This window comes from Hirundo rustica, chromosome Z (assembly GCF_015227805.2).
Source record: "Hirundo rustica isolate bHirRus1 chromosome Z, bHirRus1.pri.v3, whole genome shotgun sequence".
Classification (NCBI taxonomy): Eukaryota; Metazoa; Chordata; class Aves; order Passeriformes; family Hirundinidae; genus Hirundo; species Hirundo rustica.
In genome coordinates, this window is record NC_053488.1 from 83,349,596 (window position 1) to 83,365,561 (window position 15,966).

Genomic DNA, 15,966 nt, shown 5'->3' on the forward strand with positions numbered 1-15,966 from the left:
GTGATTCCATTAAATGAGTCATACAATTCAGTACTTACCCTTTTAGGGAAATTAGCAGACCTCCAACAGTAAAGTCTAGATTGTTTTCACAGTGTAAAAACTAGTAAGAATTCTGTTTCTCAGCCATTTTCCAGCTTCTCCCCTTTTTTGCTTTTTGTTTTGTGTATTAAACATATAAACAAGCATTTTCAACATACTTCTTTAAAGCCTGCATAGTCAGCAGAATAAAAAATAATTAGCTGAAATTTGGGAAAGAACAACTTATAAATAATCTTTAATAGGAACATTTCAAGAAGATACAAAAAGAAATAATTAGGAAATTAGTCGTACAGTTCCACCAGAACAATTCCTCTATGTAAAACCACAATAGCACAAACATTGTTTTTGCTAAATCATTAATCTTTGTAGTAGTAAAAGTGTCATCCTTCTTATTGCAGACTTCTATATAAAAATATAAAGCATATAAGAATGTATCTTCCATCTCTTTGTTGCCATACTTTTGAAAATAAAGTAGAGAATATAAAACTGGTAACACATGATAGGTTATTTCAGTGCTGCACTAAAGAGTGCATATCTGAAATACGCTCACTTTGTGTGTTCTGGGAATTGTATTCCTTCTAAATTAGGAATGAATAGGGCTGAATTGTATTCTTTGCCCAGTGTTCAGATTTAACCTACCCTCCAAGTAGGTGGTTGATGTACCTTTCAATAGAACTAAAGTATCAAGCTCAAATCAGAGGGGATTTAGTGGTATTTCCTGTCTTAGAGTTGTGTCCTAAGTGAGTCTCAGCGCAGTAGATAGGATCTGGATTCTGGTCATTCTTTGTCACCAGTGTTAACTAAAGTTCACTTTTGCAAGATAAGATGATGCTTCCCTTACAGCTGTACTTTGGAAATGGAGAGCTGCACCGATCACTCTCTTACCTGCAGTAGTGTTGCACAGCTTCAGAATCCAAAATCTGATTATATTGTAACTGAATTTGGCCTCCTAGGGACAGGGAGATTTCTTCAGTGCTCCCTTTTCAAGTTCAAGGCCAGAAACTCTCAGTTCTCTCTTTTTATTTTTTCTGTTGTCGTCCTTTAATTTAGAATCTGACATGGATTTGGAATGCATAGGGAGTCCATGAAAAATTTATGTTTGTGTCATGCTGATCTCTTACTGTGGTACAGTATATTTGCATGTTGACGTATTTTCTTGTTTGGTTGTTTTCTTAAGAGAAAGCTTTGTTCTATTTTGTTTTCTGTGTTTCTGACACTGCTGCTGCAGATGAGCAGAAAATGGGGCATAGGTGTGGGCATGTCACCAGTCTCTGAAGTCGCTGAGCCTGATGTAGCTGATGTGAGACTGCAGCAGTCTGAGAGCTTATTCCAAGCTGCCACCTTGAGAGGGGGAGTAGGGGGGGCATTGAAGGTACTCAGGCCCTATGTTCCTTTGTGTTTCCTGGATACAGGATTAGCCAGAGCATCTGGAGCTGCTGGGACTACTGTGTGCTTTAGAGAACTTGAAAAGTATGATTTTGTTGCACACAGAACAGGCTTGATGTTGAAGGTATTTAGAGACAATAAATCTTAAGGTGCCATTTTCAAGAGACAATTATTAGATTTGGCCCGTGCTTTTTGTCCAGAACATTCCAAGAACGATTCAACCATGAGTGCTGTTCACATGGAACATGACTGATCCAGTGTATTAGGAAGGGGAAGGCTGCTTCTTGCACTGTAACACACCCTATCCAGAAGGACTCAAATGTTGTTCTAGTAGGACCACAATTTGTAGCAATGAACCTAAATCTGCCAAACTACAACGAAGGACCCTGTGGGTGAAGCCTGTGAGAGTTGCAGGTTATAGTTACCATGTCCTGCATCAGAGTATGGGGTGATGTTCCAGAGTGCCTGGTGATGCAAAAAGGCTGAATCAAAGCTCATCAGGTGTTGGGGAAGCCAGTGATGAGAAATAAGGCTGTAAAGGAAACCAGGTTTCTGAATTTTCTCAAAAAACTGCTGTTCTTCCTGTTTTCTTCTCTTGGTAAATGGTTCTGGCTTGGGACTATGTTTAAAATTTGCCTTCAGGCTAGGTCTTAACAGATGTTGCCCTTACTCCCTTCAAACAGAGATGTATTTTAATGGTCCATCCTAAAGGAGAGGTCTTGGCAGTTGTTATGAAGAAAAAGAAGATGCTTAACCATTGCTTGAGGGTACCATGTATTAAACACAGCCCATGTGATACAGGAGGAATAACTGAACCTTAAAAACATTTCTGTTTAATTCCAGTCTTCAAATTAATTCCAGTTTCAGATCTCTCTGCTTTCTGAAATTATGTTTGAATTTTAATTGCAAAATAGAACTAGGTGGTTGTTTCCTTATGTATAATATTGAAAATCTTATCAGGCAGCACTGTCTTATGTTGTACAAGTCAGGTAATTTTGGCACTGGATTTTTTTCTGCAGGAATGTGAGCCTAATATGTGGAGAAATGTTGTAATACAGAAGGGAAATACTCTCTTAATTCAAGAGGTCCAAGAAGAAGACGGAGGAAACTATACCTGTGAACTAAAGTTTGAAGGAAAGCTTATACGAAGGACGGTTGAATTTAAGGTTACTGGTAAGAATCTTTTTTCTATGCCAATAGGAAAAATGTAAAGCTTTGAAATAAGAAAAAATGGTATTCACATGTCGGTGGAATCTGTTGGTGAATCTGTTTGATAGAAGTAGAGTCCAAAGCAAATCCCAGTAGCTGCACAGTCCCAGATTTAGGGAAATTTATATCAAGATCTTCTAAAATTCCACAGAAGAGTATTTCTGGCTTTTACTTTGTACAAAACCTGGAAATACTCGATATTTTTAAACTTTCATTTAATTTCTGATGATCAGCTTTTCTAGTTTAGGAATTGTCTTCAGTGAAGAGTGTGGCACAACCTATTCCAAGAATGAAGTTAGCAGTATTGAAGTGTCAAAACAGAGTAACCTGCTTCTCAGGAGGTCATACACTCCATGGTTCTGACTTCCGTGTAGTATTTACAGGACAACAGTATTTTTCTGTCTATTTTTGCCAGATACCAAAAATGACCAACTAAATAAAGTATTGTCTACTAATATATTACTGCTCCATTTTCATCCCACTGTACAGTGTGACATCTATAATCATTATTTTGCTGAGGAACTTTGCAAGTACTTGCAAACAGTTGAGGTTTTCTTCAGCCTTTCACACAAATCTGTATAAACAAATGGTTAGGTATTTTCCCCACATACTGATTAAAACAGTCCCCTACTTGAAGCAATGACTGGTAGAATTCCTCTTTCTTATATCAAGCTGAATTATTCCATATGATGTTTCTAATATGTTCTTGGAAAAAAAAAAGTCTTCCCTTTATTTTGAGTGGAATCTGTTTTTTTATTCTTATCATTATTCCTTGTTTTCAGTCAGTTCTTTTCCCTGTGTGCCCTATATCATGTGACCCTTTATTGCCCATTTGTGGCCATGGACTCTAAAGTATTGATTTGACCTACCTGACCCTAGACCTGAGATATGAATGAAGATATAATAATAACTTTTTGGATAGCTGCTACCCTAAATAGCATGCTGGTCTTCAAACAAAATGTGAACTAAGTTTGATGAAGTGAAAATGAAAGGCATTTAACTCAATTCCTCACAATGGATATTCTGTGCTCTCCCTCTCATCATGACCTTGCTAGAAATCATGTGTTCTCTTCGCTATTTAAACACTATGGTGTATTTATACTTCTCAATTTAAGGAATTTGTCCTAAACTAAATATAGTATTTATTACAGTTATTTCTCTTATTAAAAAGTTTATTTTCTGAATTATTTAAAATGTAAGTATGAAATATCTATGTGTCCCCCTTTTTGCAAAATGCTTGAGAAGCAGATCTTTCCCCATTTGATTTGGTGTGAATTCATGTTGCATTCAATTTTGTTTAGTTTATAAAAGCACATATATTTGTAAATACCTTTTCCGGGTGGAAATGTTTGGGAGACATATCTGATGTTATGTGTTTGCTGGTTAGATCTCTCTAGACATCTGAAAGAGGCTAAGGTTATATGAATGAAAACCTAAAAATGTGGATAAGAACTTGTCTTGGTTTTGAAAGACAGTTGTCTGCCAGGGAAAGCTAGAGCCTCCCTTGGAATGGAGAAAGTAAACCCTCTTCCCTCCAAATTATTATAATTTTGCAATTAGGGGCTCTCAGGCAAAGATATGGGAATAGTAGTACCACTTCTTTACTAGGAATATTAAAAAAAGAAGGAAAATACAAATGTAGTAGTACAAAAAAAAACAAGCAAGGAAGCAAAGATCCTGGAAAAAACCCTGACAGAGTCAGGGATACGACCTGACACCCTGATGGTCAGGGTGTTGGAAGCAGTCCAGATAAATCTTCCTGGAGTAACAGATGTGGTTCTGTGGAGTAGAGATGGTCCTGTAGAAAGTCCAGTGGTGATGAGATGGGTCTGGTCTTCCTCCAGGAATCCAGTGGAAAAACTGGATCCCTTCTGTCCTTCAGTCCCAGTGTTTATCTAGCTGGGAACAGCTGGCTCCTCCCCCACTGGGTGGAGCATTTCCCAATGGGATGTTGGAATTTGTCATGGCATTGGTGGGCCCTGATGGCCCATTATCAGAAGATGTCCCCTGGAGGATGGAGGGGTGGTGAAAGAGATAAGAAACACTGCCCCACCTGGATTTAATGGTTGGGCCGTTATCAGCATTATCAGAAAGCATCCTCCTCCCTCCCCCCTGGAGTAAGAAGGGTAAAACATCTCTCAAAAACCAGCTTTCAACAGATGGAATAAAATACACATTTTTAGGTTACATAACCAAAGACAGAACTGCAAATGTAATAGGACCATGTAAGCATGTCATCTCACAGCTTGGTTGAGCAAGTTTGTTTCTCCTGTTTTTCTTTTGTTTCAGTTTGTGAATTTTACATGCGTGAAGGTTTAGATCTTTGTGGGAGAGAGGTCAAAGAAAACTTGTACAACAAACAGCAAAGGATCGCTTGTGTTGTGTGGGCCCCATTTTTCATCTGTCTGAAAATGAGTTCCCATCAAAATATTGTACTCGGGGAAGCTAGAGGGAGAACCAGAGCTCTGACTTCTGAACATGCTGCTCTTTAAAATCATGGTTAGCAAGTACTGGTGAAGACTGGGTTAGAATTGTCTCTGCTAGCGTGCAGCACAGATGTGGAGAAAGGGATCTTGCCTGCTGCTTTCTTCTGAAGGAGCTTTGTAATGCTGTTTCTATTACTGGTACTTGTTACCATGCCTGAATTGGCATTTATCAGCAAGTGTCTGAGTTCCTCTAACATAAAGATTTTGAACAGAAAGGCTCTGTTGGGCACTACTAGCAGCCATGGTAACCTGAAATTTTTATTGAAGAGTTATTCTGAAAGTGAAATGGGTCTCCCTTGAGCAAGGAGAGATGCACTGCCTCTCTCCTGAGAGAGAGGAAGCTGGCTCAGATTTCCTGTAGTCTTTCAGGTGTTCGCTAAAGTACACAGTACTGTGTACAAAGTACACCAGTTGTGGCGTATGAAGTGGATGAAGTTATTTATCTCTCGATTGTAAGACAAGGATCCTTTCTTCTTTGAAGTCACATCAAATATGGTACATGAGGTTTTTAGTCCTTTGTGAAGATTCTGGTAGTTATGTAAGTAGCAATATGAAATACTTGCTATTCATAGCTAAATGCAGAACGGGCATCTAAAGTGAAACTTGAACTCAGAATAAATGCAGTGCTGTCAGAACAGGAGTTACATCAAAAGCTTTAGGAAAGTTTCAAGATGCAGGAGCCAGACACACCATTTTAACTTGCTGTTGGTAAAACTAATCAGAATAGTTAATGAGATCCCAGACAAATGCAGCAGTTTTGCTGAAGATGTGATCCCACAAGCCAGCCTGATCAAAGCCAACAGCAGAGCAGTTGTGGGCCGAGTGAAGGATGACTCCCTGTTTGGTATTTATATCAGTGTTGCCTGAGGATTTATTTCAAGTAGAGGCTTTCGGTTGGGGACACAACCCTGGTCTTACTATTTAGTTGTCCAGAAAATTCCAGTGATGTCATTAGAGCTATTAGAAGGTGTTGCCTTAATTTCCTGTGCCGAAGTGTTGGCGCAGTTGTCTTAGTGCCTGTGCCTGTGGCAGGGAGCTGCAAGGACAGCATGCGCTTTCCTTGGATCCTGTCTTGCCTTCTGGCCTTTGCAGACCCAAACGGAAAATCTCAGTGGGCCAGTTAAAAGGAGGGGAGCTCCTCCTCCCTTTCTCATGTGACTAAGTCATGACATGGGCAACTAAGAGATAATTTGTAAGAAAGGAAGGAGTCATAGATGGAAACTGAAAGCTATCAGTGTGTGTTGCTTGGCCAGGAGAAGACAGACAGAGGAACCTGAGTGTTTTTGGCAGGTGAGCAGAGCAGAAAGTGAACAGGTCAGATGGCATTTGCAGGAAGGGGCAGCTGGACATAGGACTGGCAGTATCATCGTCTGTCTGTGGTGGGTAATGAACAGCTGAGTGTGATTCAGTTGATAAAAAAGCTTCAGAGGCTGTAGCTCTTCAGGGTTGTATTGGAAAGGCTTGCAGCCTAGAATATATTTGAAAAAATATTTTGACATGAAGTATTTATAGGGACAAAATCCTGAGCTACAATACAGCACTAATGAGCAGTGCCTAAATCTTGGTGTTTGGGTGCATTTAACAATAATAGATTGTCAACAAACCAGCTTTTTCATCACTAGTTCTTCATGGGTTTGTTATATTATGCAGACAGATGTGAAACAAGTCTTGTCAGCCTTTTTTGCTCAAGAAACATGACAACAGTGTTATCGCTTAGCAAACAACACATAACCCTCCAGTCTATGTAAAAAAAAAAAAAAAAAATATTGATACCATCTCACTTTGCTTCTTGCTAGCTTTGGTGTGACAAACAAGTGAGATTAGAAACTGTGATCTAGGGTTCTAAAGCATAAAAAATTAACAGAAACTCTGTTTTTAATTAGATAATAAATTAGAGTGCACCTATTTAGAAAAAAAACCCTGAATGCACCAATATAAAGTTACAGATAATCTACATTATTAGGATTTATTATAATTACAGTTATTCAGGAATATCAGGAATCAAAAGCATGTTAATGCATATTGTAAATGCCAATGTCTATTGAAGAACAGTTATATTATTCTGATTAAAAGAAAAAAACCCAAACGTAAGGATGTAATGTTGGTTTTGAAAGGCAATTTATGCATCTTCTTGTTTTTCCCAGCCCTGCTGGGGAAATTTACTCTGTCGAGATGCACAGCAATGTTTCATTAGCTTTGAGGGTGAAAAGGTGACATTGTGAAGAACACCGGCTACGTTTATCTGCTCCTCCAGCACTCTTTTTGCTTTGGAACACTGGTCTGTAAGGGAACAGGCTGAGAAGGAGATGCAAGGAGACATATCTTGGAGATTTGGGGAAGGGTGATACCTCTGACAAGGGAGCAAGACTTGCTCTTCCAGTGTGGCCCCGGAGCCCCTGGCAGAGGAGGCTGTTTGCAGGGATGTGTTTCTTCGGGGACAGCTGTGCTAGTGGGAGAGGTTGCTTTGCTCTTTCTGCTGCCTGTGGAAGGAGGTGATTTGTGAGCCTCTACTGGTGAATTATTTTCCACTATGACAGCAGAAGGTGGCCATCTGACCAACTTCATAAGCTGCTGGTGATGGATTGGAGTGACATGCAGGAATTACTGGACCACTCTGTCCAGGAGCTCTGTCCTCCAAGTTTCCTTCATCCTCTACTCTGGCATATTTTTCACAGGCTGCTAAAATGCCTGGCTGTTCCTAAAAGTCATTTATGCAGCAATATCTGTTTTGACCGTCGTAAATGACAAATTATTCCACATGGCTACATGAGTTGAATGATTCTGCCTGAATTCACCCTTTGATCATAGTTTTTCAATTAAATTCTTTTAAGACTCATTACATCTCCCACTTTTCAAATTACACCTGCTGCAGTTGCTAGGTTTTGTTTGTGGGTTTGGGACCCCTTTATTAGCAAAATAGTTCATGGTGATTTGCTATTGTTAAACCAAGGGGGTGAATTGGATTTAGAAGGGCAAGCAGTTGCACTTCCCAGCAGCTCCAGTGGTGTAGAGAGAGAAGCTATCACAAAAGAAGTAAGGGTATGAGCTAAAATTATGTCCACCATTTGGTAGTGGTTGTTTTTCTTCCCATTTTTAATCCTCTGTGAACTGGATATGCTACTTTACCTTATTAGAGGTTGAGGCTAGTGACACATTGGCAGCATTTACTGGGTGCTGATCAGCATCAAATTTATGCCTGCAGTAATTCGTAAGTCACTCTAGGCCTTATCAGTTTATGGTGGATAAGGTATTGTCAACCAAAGTCATACAAATGACATGTTGACTGACAACATTTTTGGCTGCTGACAGTTTCCAGAACAACCACAGCAAAAAGTGTTAAGATAAATTAAAAGCTTATTAAAACTGAGCTAAAACATGGAAGTCATTCCAAGTCCTTTGGAATTGAGACTGTTATAAGGGATTTATTTTTATGGTGTCAAATATAAGAGCTGGTGTTTGCTTAAAAATCTGAAAACATGTAATTGTGATCCCCTCACAATGGCATTGTGTTTTGGCATAAACAGTTTAGTAATCTGCAATGAATTTATAAAATGGTTCAGTGTTGCTTAAGTAGTTACTTATCCAAAAATCCAGTTTAGCTCTGAAAGGTCACTGAGCTCTGAAAATGACTTGTAGATGTAATTAAAAGCAAGGCCGGCATAAGACTCAGGTTAAAAAATCAGGTGACTGAGGAGCAGAAGCTGAACTGAACATCTCCAATAGTTTTGTGCAGTGATAGGTCCTGTGCTCTGGATGTGCCTGAGGTGTGCAGGGATTCCTCATGTAGCTGTGAAGCAGCTTTTCCAGCAGAGCCAGTTAACTTATTTGCATGGCTTTTGGCAACCAAACTAACTCTGACATCTCTGCCTGGCATTGCACTCTGCAGAGAAGGCAGAGCCTCTGGATCCTGGTGGAGTCTAGACGTGCTCCCGCTCTCCCATTGTTGCTTTATTTTCTGAGCTTCAGGGCCTTTTCTTTGAGGATGGGATGAAATAGCTATTGTTAGCACCATTTAATCATCAAATAAGGCAGTAATATCAATTAGAGCACTGTGTGAAAATAACATTAATTTCCATTTATGTAATTTTAACATCAAGGGTCATATTGAAACCCTTTGTATTTCTGATTTTGTTATGTCAAATTATTCTTTGTTGTAAGCCGATATATTTTATTTTGACTTGTGGCTGTACTATTTTTAATGACACATATAGCTACTAATGTATATTACAGAAAATTTTAAGCATTTCTGAAATGAGGTGTTCTGTTAATTTTTTTTTTTTTTTTAATTGATGTTTTGCAGGAAATTTCTTATGCAATACCAAAATTTTCCCCAAATACAAGCTCTGGTTCCTGTCAGTATTTAATATCTCACCTAATCCCTGGGATCTGGGAGTTGCTTGAAGTGCAATGGTGTTTTATTGTTGATTTTGGCCAGCAGCTCTGATGAGAGCTGTTAGCTCCCCTCTCCCTTATTTGTTTGTATTTTCAAGCATGGGTCAGAGAGTCTGTTGTCTCAAATAAAGCAGAAAACATTTCAAGGAAAGCTTAAAGCAGCCTGTGAATTTTCCTGATGAAACAGCCTGAAAAGCACTCCAAGGTAAAACATGGTGATGAGTGGATGGTGGTAGCTGCTCTGGCCTTCAGGGTTTGCTCCTCCTCGCTTCCTTGCATGTCCAGTGCTGGCAGGCATAGGAAGTATCTGCTGTACTTGGGGCTGTCTCCCTTTTCGTGGGAGTAGATCCTCCTTCTTAAAAGCTCTGTTTGTTTAGCTCCACGTCTCCAAAAGAGAAATTTCTCCTGTTTAGTGTTCACCAGAATTCTGAAGTGATATTGAAGCTGTCAGTAGGATCCAAGAACACCGTTTTTATTCCTACCCTCCTCTCTTGGCTTGGCAGTTTTTGCCTTTCTTTGCCTCCTGTGAACAACGTTCAGGTCACTCCCAGTGCTCGGCAGCCCCCTCCACTTCTGACATGGCCTAGGGTGCCTGTCCCCCATGGAAGTGTTCCAACCAGAGCCTTTTTGGCAGGAAATGTGCTGTTTCCAGCTGAAGGCCCAACTCCTGCGCCCTGTAACTTCCTGGGGAGCTGCTGGAGTACAGTCAAGGAACACTGGGATATTGCCGCTTTCTACATTAGCGCTCATTTTTGTACTTAGCAAGTGGTTTTATCCATTAGTCGGAGCTCCCTCCCATACTTTGTAACACAGACACCAAACCCCTGTGCAGAAAGCTCCCAGAGCACGGGGGTGATGGATGTTTGCACCTCATTTCCTTGGCTGATATGAAGTTGGATCTCACACCTTGGCCTGGGAGAATGCAGGGAAAAGGGGCTGTGGCTCTCCTGGGCACCTGCCGTGTGCCATGGTGGCTTTAGGTATCACTACCCAGTGTCACAAAGAAAGATGCAACGATTAACCAACCAGGGCTGATGAGCTCAAAATAAAGCGTGCATATTCAGATTTTCCTCAAATGTAATGTAAACAGTGAGGGGGGGATAAAAAACTGGTAAGATTTTTGGTTTCCTTTTTAGTTCATAGTGTAGTACATTCCACTGACTAATGTACTGCATTTATACTGGTAGATGCAGAAAGGCTGTTAACTTTTTTTTTAATAACAGAACTTTTACCAATATTTGAGTACAAAATAAAATGAACAAAAAGAATATGGATAAACCAATAGTTCATGGGAAGATATTTACAAAACGGAAGGCAAAGAGAAAAGCTGCTTGCTTGTGACTGCAGTTCTAACAACTGTGAAAATTAGATAATTGTTCATTTGAAAATGAAATCTTAAAGTGAACAAGTTAAATCTGCAAAAGTTCTGTACTTCTGGGAGAGATACTGCAGATTGTTTGGGAACAGAAAATCCTTCCTGTTCACTTATAATATTGACATGTTAAAATATATAACATGTACATCATACCTCGAGTGACATTTACTTGCTCATATAAATTACACATTTCCATAGCAAGACTTCATCTCTTCTCCTTCTTTGCAATATCTTGACACAATCAGGGGATCATTTTTTCATTAAATGCAAAGGATAGCAGAAAGTCTGCCCAAATTAAGTTTTTACTGGGAGTCCCAAGCTTTAAAAGATCTGTGGTAGGAGATACTGTTCTTAGCATTTCTTCTGCTGCACTTTCTTACAAATGATGCATTGCATCTTCTTCTAGTATATTTGTTTTCTAAAGGAAATCTTCCTTTCTGTGAGATAAAGCAAGGCAGAAATGGGTTAAGTGCTGACAAATACAGTACTTAAAGACCAGGAAATGAATTTCACAGCTGGGTTCTCAAACCATTGCCAAAATAACTATCTATTTAAAGCTACATATAGGAAGTGCCAACAATTTGAGTTTTCTTTCGATATATTTTACGTGATTTGTATTAATTTTTACCAAGGTCTTTGTTTTGTAAATATTAGCTTTCTGTAGTACAGTAAAGTATTTATCTTAAAATTTTCATTTCAATTCTGATTTGTTACGTCTGGCATCCTCTAAACTCCCTTAGACAGCTAAGCATGTTTCTGTGGTCAAAGCAGACTTTATTGCCACTGATTTTTGTAGTGACTAGCTTTTCTATCTACCTCAGACAAAGCCCAGTATGATCCAGCAGGAGAAATGCGTCCATTTGCTTTTGACCCCATTTGGAAAATGGAGCAATTTCTCTGCCTTTTTCAGAGTGTTTCTTGCTCAACCATGCAAAAACCCCATTATAAATCTGCAGCAACTTCTGTGTCTGCAAAGAGTCAACAAGAAAATTCAGTCCAGAGCATGGTATCAGTATGATGGGGGTGCCCATTCACTTGGAAGAAGTGCCAGTCCTGTCTTTTAACATCTCTTTTTCACCTGACATCCAGCAAGGTCCTGATCAATGGGACCAACTCTTCTGGTTTCAAGAGCACCTCATCAGGATCTGTGAGGTGAGGATCTGGACAGTGTCTGAGGGATGCATGTGCCCATTCATGGTTGCTGTGCGAACTGTCACTGTTGAAGTGACAACAAAATATATCCACAAGGATAAAAGTTCCTTAGTTTACAGTCCCTCAGGTGATCTAGATTGATGATTTTTCCATTCACCAGAGTGACCTGTTAATACAGGGTTCATGAAAAATGAGTTTGAAGATAAACATTAGGTATTACCTCCATATCTCCTGGAGAAACTGCAAGTTCTAAGGGCAGTGAGAAATGTAGCAATATGCTGCAGTCTATGAATTATATATAGTGTCAGTACTCTTGGCACTTTACTTACAGCTCCACAGCCTGCCTTCCTGGCTCGTGAACATGCAAAGTAATTAGAATGGCAAATAGCATTAGTTTTTATTGACCTATGTTGCCCCCTAGTTCTCTGTCATGTTCATGAACACCATGGTTTTTTCCTTCCACCTTAAATCAGCAGTTTGACGTTTGCAGCATTGATTATTTGGTATTGTCTAATTTATTGATGTGGACAGTCAAGGCTTCCACACATGTTATGGGTTGCTCATTTCTCCAATGATCTGTCTTTGTGCACAGCAACAGTAGCTTGCTGAATCAGATTATATACTGTAAATGTCAGATATAAGCTCCCACTTTAAAAGCTGCTGTTCATTCTGGGAGCTGCTGAGCCACATGTTCTAAGTGTATTGTGCTTTCAGTAGTGGAGGTGACTTAGGATAGGATTGGGGGGGGGGGTTTGCCCACAATGAGGTAAAGCACACACACTGAAAGAAACTTGTATGTTTTCATTTTCTATGTTAGAAGAGGCTTCATTCATCATGAAAGTGTAGGCTGGATGCTCTTTCTTCTTTATTAATAATAGATAGGCAGATAGATGCATGGACACAAAATAACACTGCCCCTGAAACCATTTTGCTAATGGTAAAATAGATACACTTGAGTGAGCAGATTGCCTTGTTCACTGAAAATGCAGCTTTCCCACTCAGAGAAACTGCAAATCTTGTCTAATGTTTTGTCTCATAAGAAAAGCTTGGGAATAGGGAGCAATGACTGTCTTGTTCCTTTGAAATGACTGGAGAAATTTTAATAGGTGAATAGCACTGCTTTAACTTGAGCTGGAGATCAGGATTGTATTTTCACAGCACAATGTTGACGCCTTTCAGAACTGGTTTGTGCTGCCTGGCACTTGTAGCTGTGTATCTGAGATGAAAAGTTCTGCTGTGGAAGGAGTAGTTCTCACTACTGAATTGTCAGCATTATTTCTTGCTGCAGTGATGTGATCCTCAAAGGTGCCTTATTCAAGTGCCTGTTTGGCCTGACCCTGTTTAGCTTATGAGATCTGACAGTGGTAGTATTGCTTCAGGCTCTGATGTTGCTCTTATGAAGTTCACCAGAAGACTGGAGGTAATAACTTACTGATGTTTGCTCTGTGCCTTGCAATTTTTAAGTTGAAAGGACATACAAAAACATGCTGTGTGTTTGATATAATGGAGCAGCATAGACCATATGTTCCTAATTTTCATCAGCACCAACCAAACTATTTTTTGTCTTTGATAGCATTGATTGACCTTTTGTAAGTAAGAGAAAAATAAGAATTCAACTGAATTTGTATTTAGGTGTTTATTACTCCAGTCTATTTCAAGGGGCTAGGCAGCTGTTCTTTTACATTGGACTTACATGTACTGGCTTATTTACTGTGTGTATTCAGTGGTTTTTGCAATGCAAGCATGTTTCAGTAAATAAAATCAATTTGCAGCCAATGGGAATGCAACAGTAAGTGATTTAACTTTTCATCTTTTTCTTTGGCTTAAAATGAAAAGCTCTCCAAGGTATTTTTTTATGACAAGCCCTCTGGGCTGAAGTACTCTGAGAAAGTGCAGGAAATATAAAATGCAGAATTGCAAACCAAAATGATTTAACAGTAAAATTAATAAACAATATAGTCATAAATTTCTAAGGCAGCTTTGGGTTCTCATCCTCTGTTTTTTTGTGGTATAGCCCAGCAGTGGACCTAAAGGCCTGTTTCTCCTCAGAAAGGGCAGTGCGGTCTCTGCGGTCTCTGATTTTATTTTATCTTGGCTGGTGCTAGTTCTCCTGTGTGGGTACCTGTCTGCCAGGAATTGGTCTGAGATAATTTCATAATCGACTGAGATGATAAAAGGGCTTTGGTTATATTGAAGGAGGCTAGATCCAAGCACCAGATGGCTTTTCATCTTTATACAGTGCATATCACATTAGCGATCCAGTTGCAGGGAGTCGAGCTGCCCATCCTGGGCCAGGAGTGGTTATAGTTTCTGGCAGGGAAGGAACTAATTTGCCATAAGCTGTGTATGCCCTTACAGCTTCTCTGCAATACACGACCATGCTGCTTTTTCTTCCTTAATGCAAGATGAGATGCACCTGGAACAAGACCCTGCCAGGGCTGTGAGAGCTCTGTAACCTCCAAGTGGCCGTAACAGCTGTATTTAGGCAGATGTTTTAAGGAGAGCATTGTCTAAATATTGGTAAATGTGACTGTGCAGTAAAGCATTCTGATTTAGAGATGCCATTTGTTCTTCTCTTGGGATATGCACACGTTGCAGAAATATAGGCAACTTAATTTGTAAACGAAATAAGAGGGGTGAGCAGTGGGTCCCTTAGCCTGGTGTGGATGTCAATGTGAGAGAGATGGACCTCAGAAACATGGTGAGAAGGATTAGATGGGGAGAGAAAAAGACCTTTGTTACTTGGTTTTCTGATATCAAAGTCTGTTTGAAACTGGTGAAAAACCTAACCCAAGTATCAGGCTGATGAAGAAATGTGACTTTTCAGAAAAATACATTAATTTTCATCAGAGAGGAATGTTAGCATTTTCCCCCTTAAGAAATTCTTTTTTCCCCTTCATAGTAAGAATTCCATCCTGGGAAAAACGGCAGCTTTTCTGTGTTGTTCTCCAGAGGGAGAGAATTCACTGCTTTTCCAGCTAAAAGACCTTTTCTATCACTTGACAAAGAAGCTGCCCTAAAGCTTTAGGCAGTGCAGCACTCAGAGGAAATACTGCAATCACAGACTGCTGCTGGGAAGACAAGATGGTGAAGAGGTCAGTCTGGAAACGTGGGGTCTTCAGGGTTAAAATTGTGGTTCCTACGCCTCCCAGTAGTGGCAAAGCCTGTTGAGTCCTCACCTTTAACAGGTTTCATACATCTCACACAAAGAAATGTTTCATTTTTTACTCATATACTGAAGTTAATTCACTTGGGACTGTTTGTCTTAAACAAACTTATCCATGAGAAATTTCTCTTCCATGTTAGTGGCTTCCTGTACAGAACTGTTCAAGTTCCTGTAGATCATGGCCAAATGACTGAAGCAGTATGCTAAAGCATGGAAATAATTCCAACAATTCCCTTGAGGAAAGTTGTCAATGTCTTCATTCCAGAAAAGCAGAATCATGGAAGCTGAGGACAGCTATAATGTATGCATTGAATAATTCTATTTGTGGGGGGAAAATGCCTCTTTTTTGGGTTTTGTTTTTAAGGTCTGTTTTTTCTCCACCTTCCAAAAATGAATAATTCTATTCCCCACTATCTACTGCTCTGATATTGCAATGGGAATTGTGCATTTCATAAGCAAATACTGAGGTTTATTTCAGCTGGAGCTCATGATGTGGGGGAGAGGTTAATGGGACACATCATACTCTGAAGATTAGGAGTGTGAATTATATATATTAGTTTAATGTAGAAGATATGGACTGGAAAGAAGGTTGGTTCCTTTCCATTAAGTTGTAGGAGGGTTAGAGAAACAGCTTTGAGCACCTCCAAAGTCTCTGGCTATCTGCCACCAGATCTATATTCCCTGTCAGCCCAGACCTTATTTTAATATTTTAAATGGTACTTGCTTTCTTTTTCTAGCCCTCAAAAGGCCTTTAATTCTTT

The 15,966-nt window shown here is 39.6% G+C and overlaps 1 protein-coding gene across 7 annotated transcripts in view; it reads left to right on the plus strand.

Annotated features, from left to right (window-relative positions):
- IL1RAPL2 (interleukin 1 receptor accessory protein like 2) overlaps positions 1-15,966 on the plus strand; it is a 368,778-nt gene that overhangs the window by 210,102 nt on the left and 142,710 nt on the right. For all 7 annotated transcript variants that reach the window (XM_040091162.2, XM_058424218.1, XM_040091160.2 and 4 more), the window contains one exon: positions 2,445-2,598. In XM_040091162.2, coding sequence (XP_039947096.1) covers positions 2,445-2,598 — 154 coding nt within the window. The remainder of the gene's footprint in view (positions 1-2,444; positions 2,599-15,966) is intronic.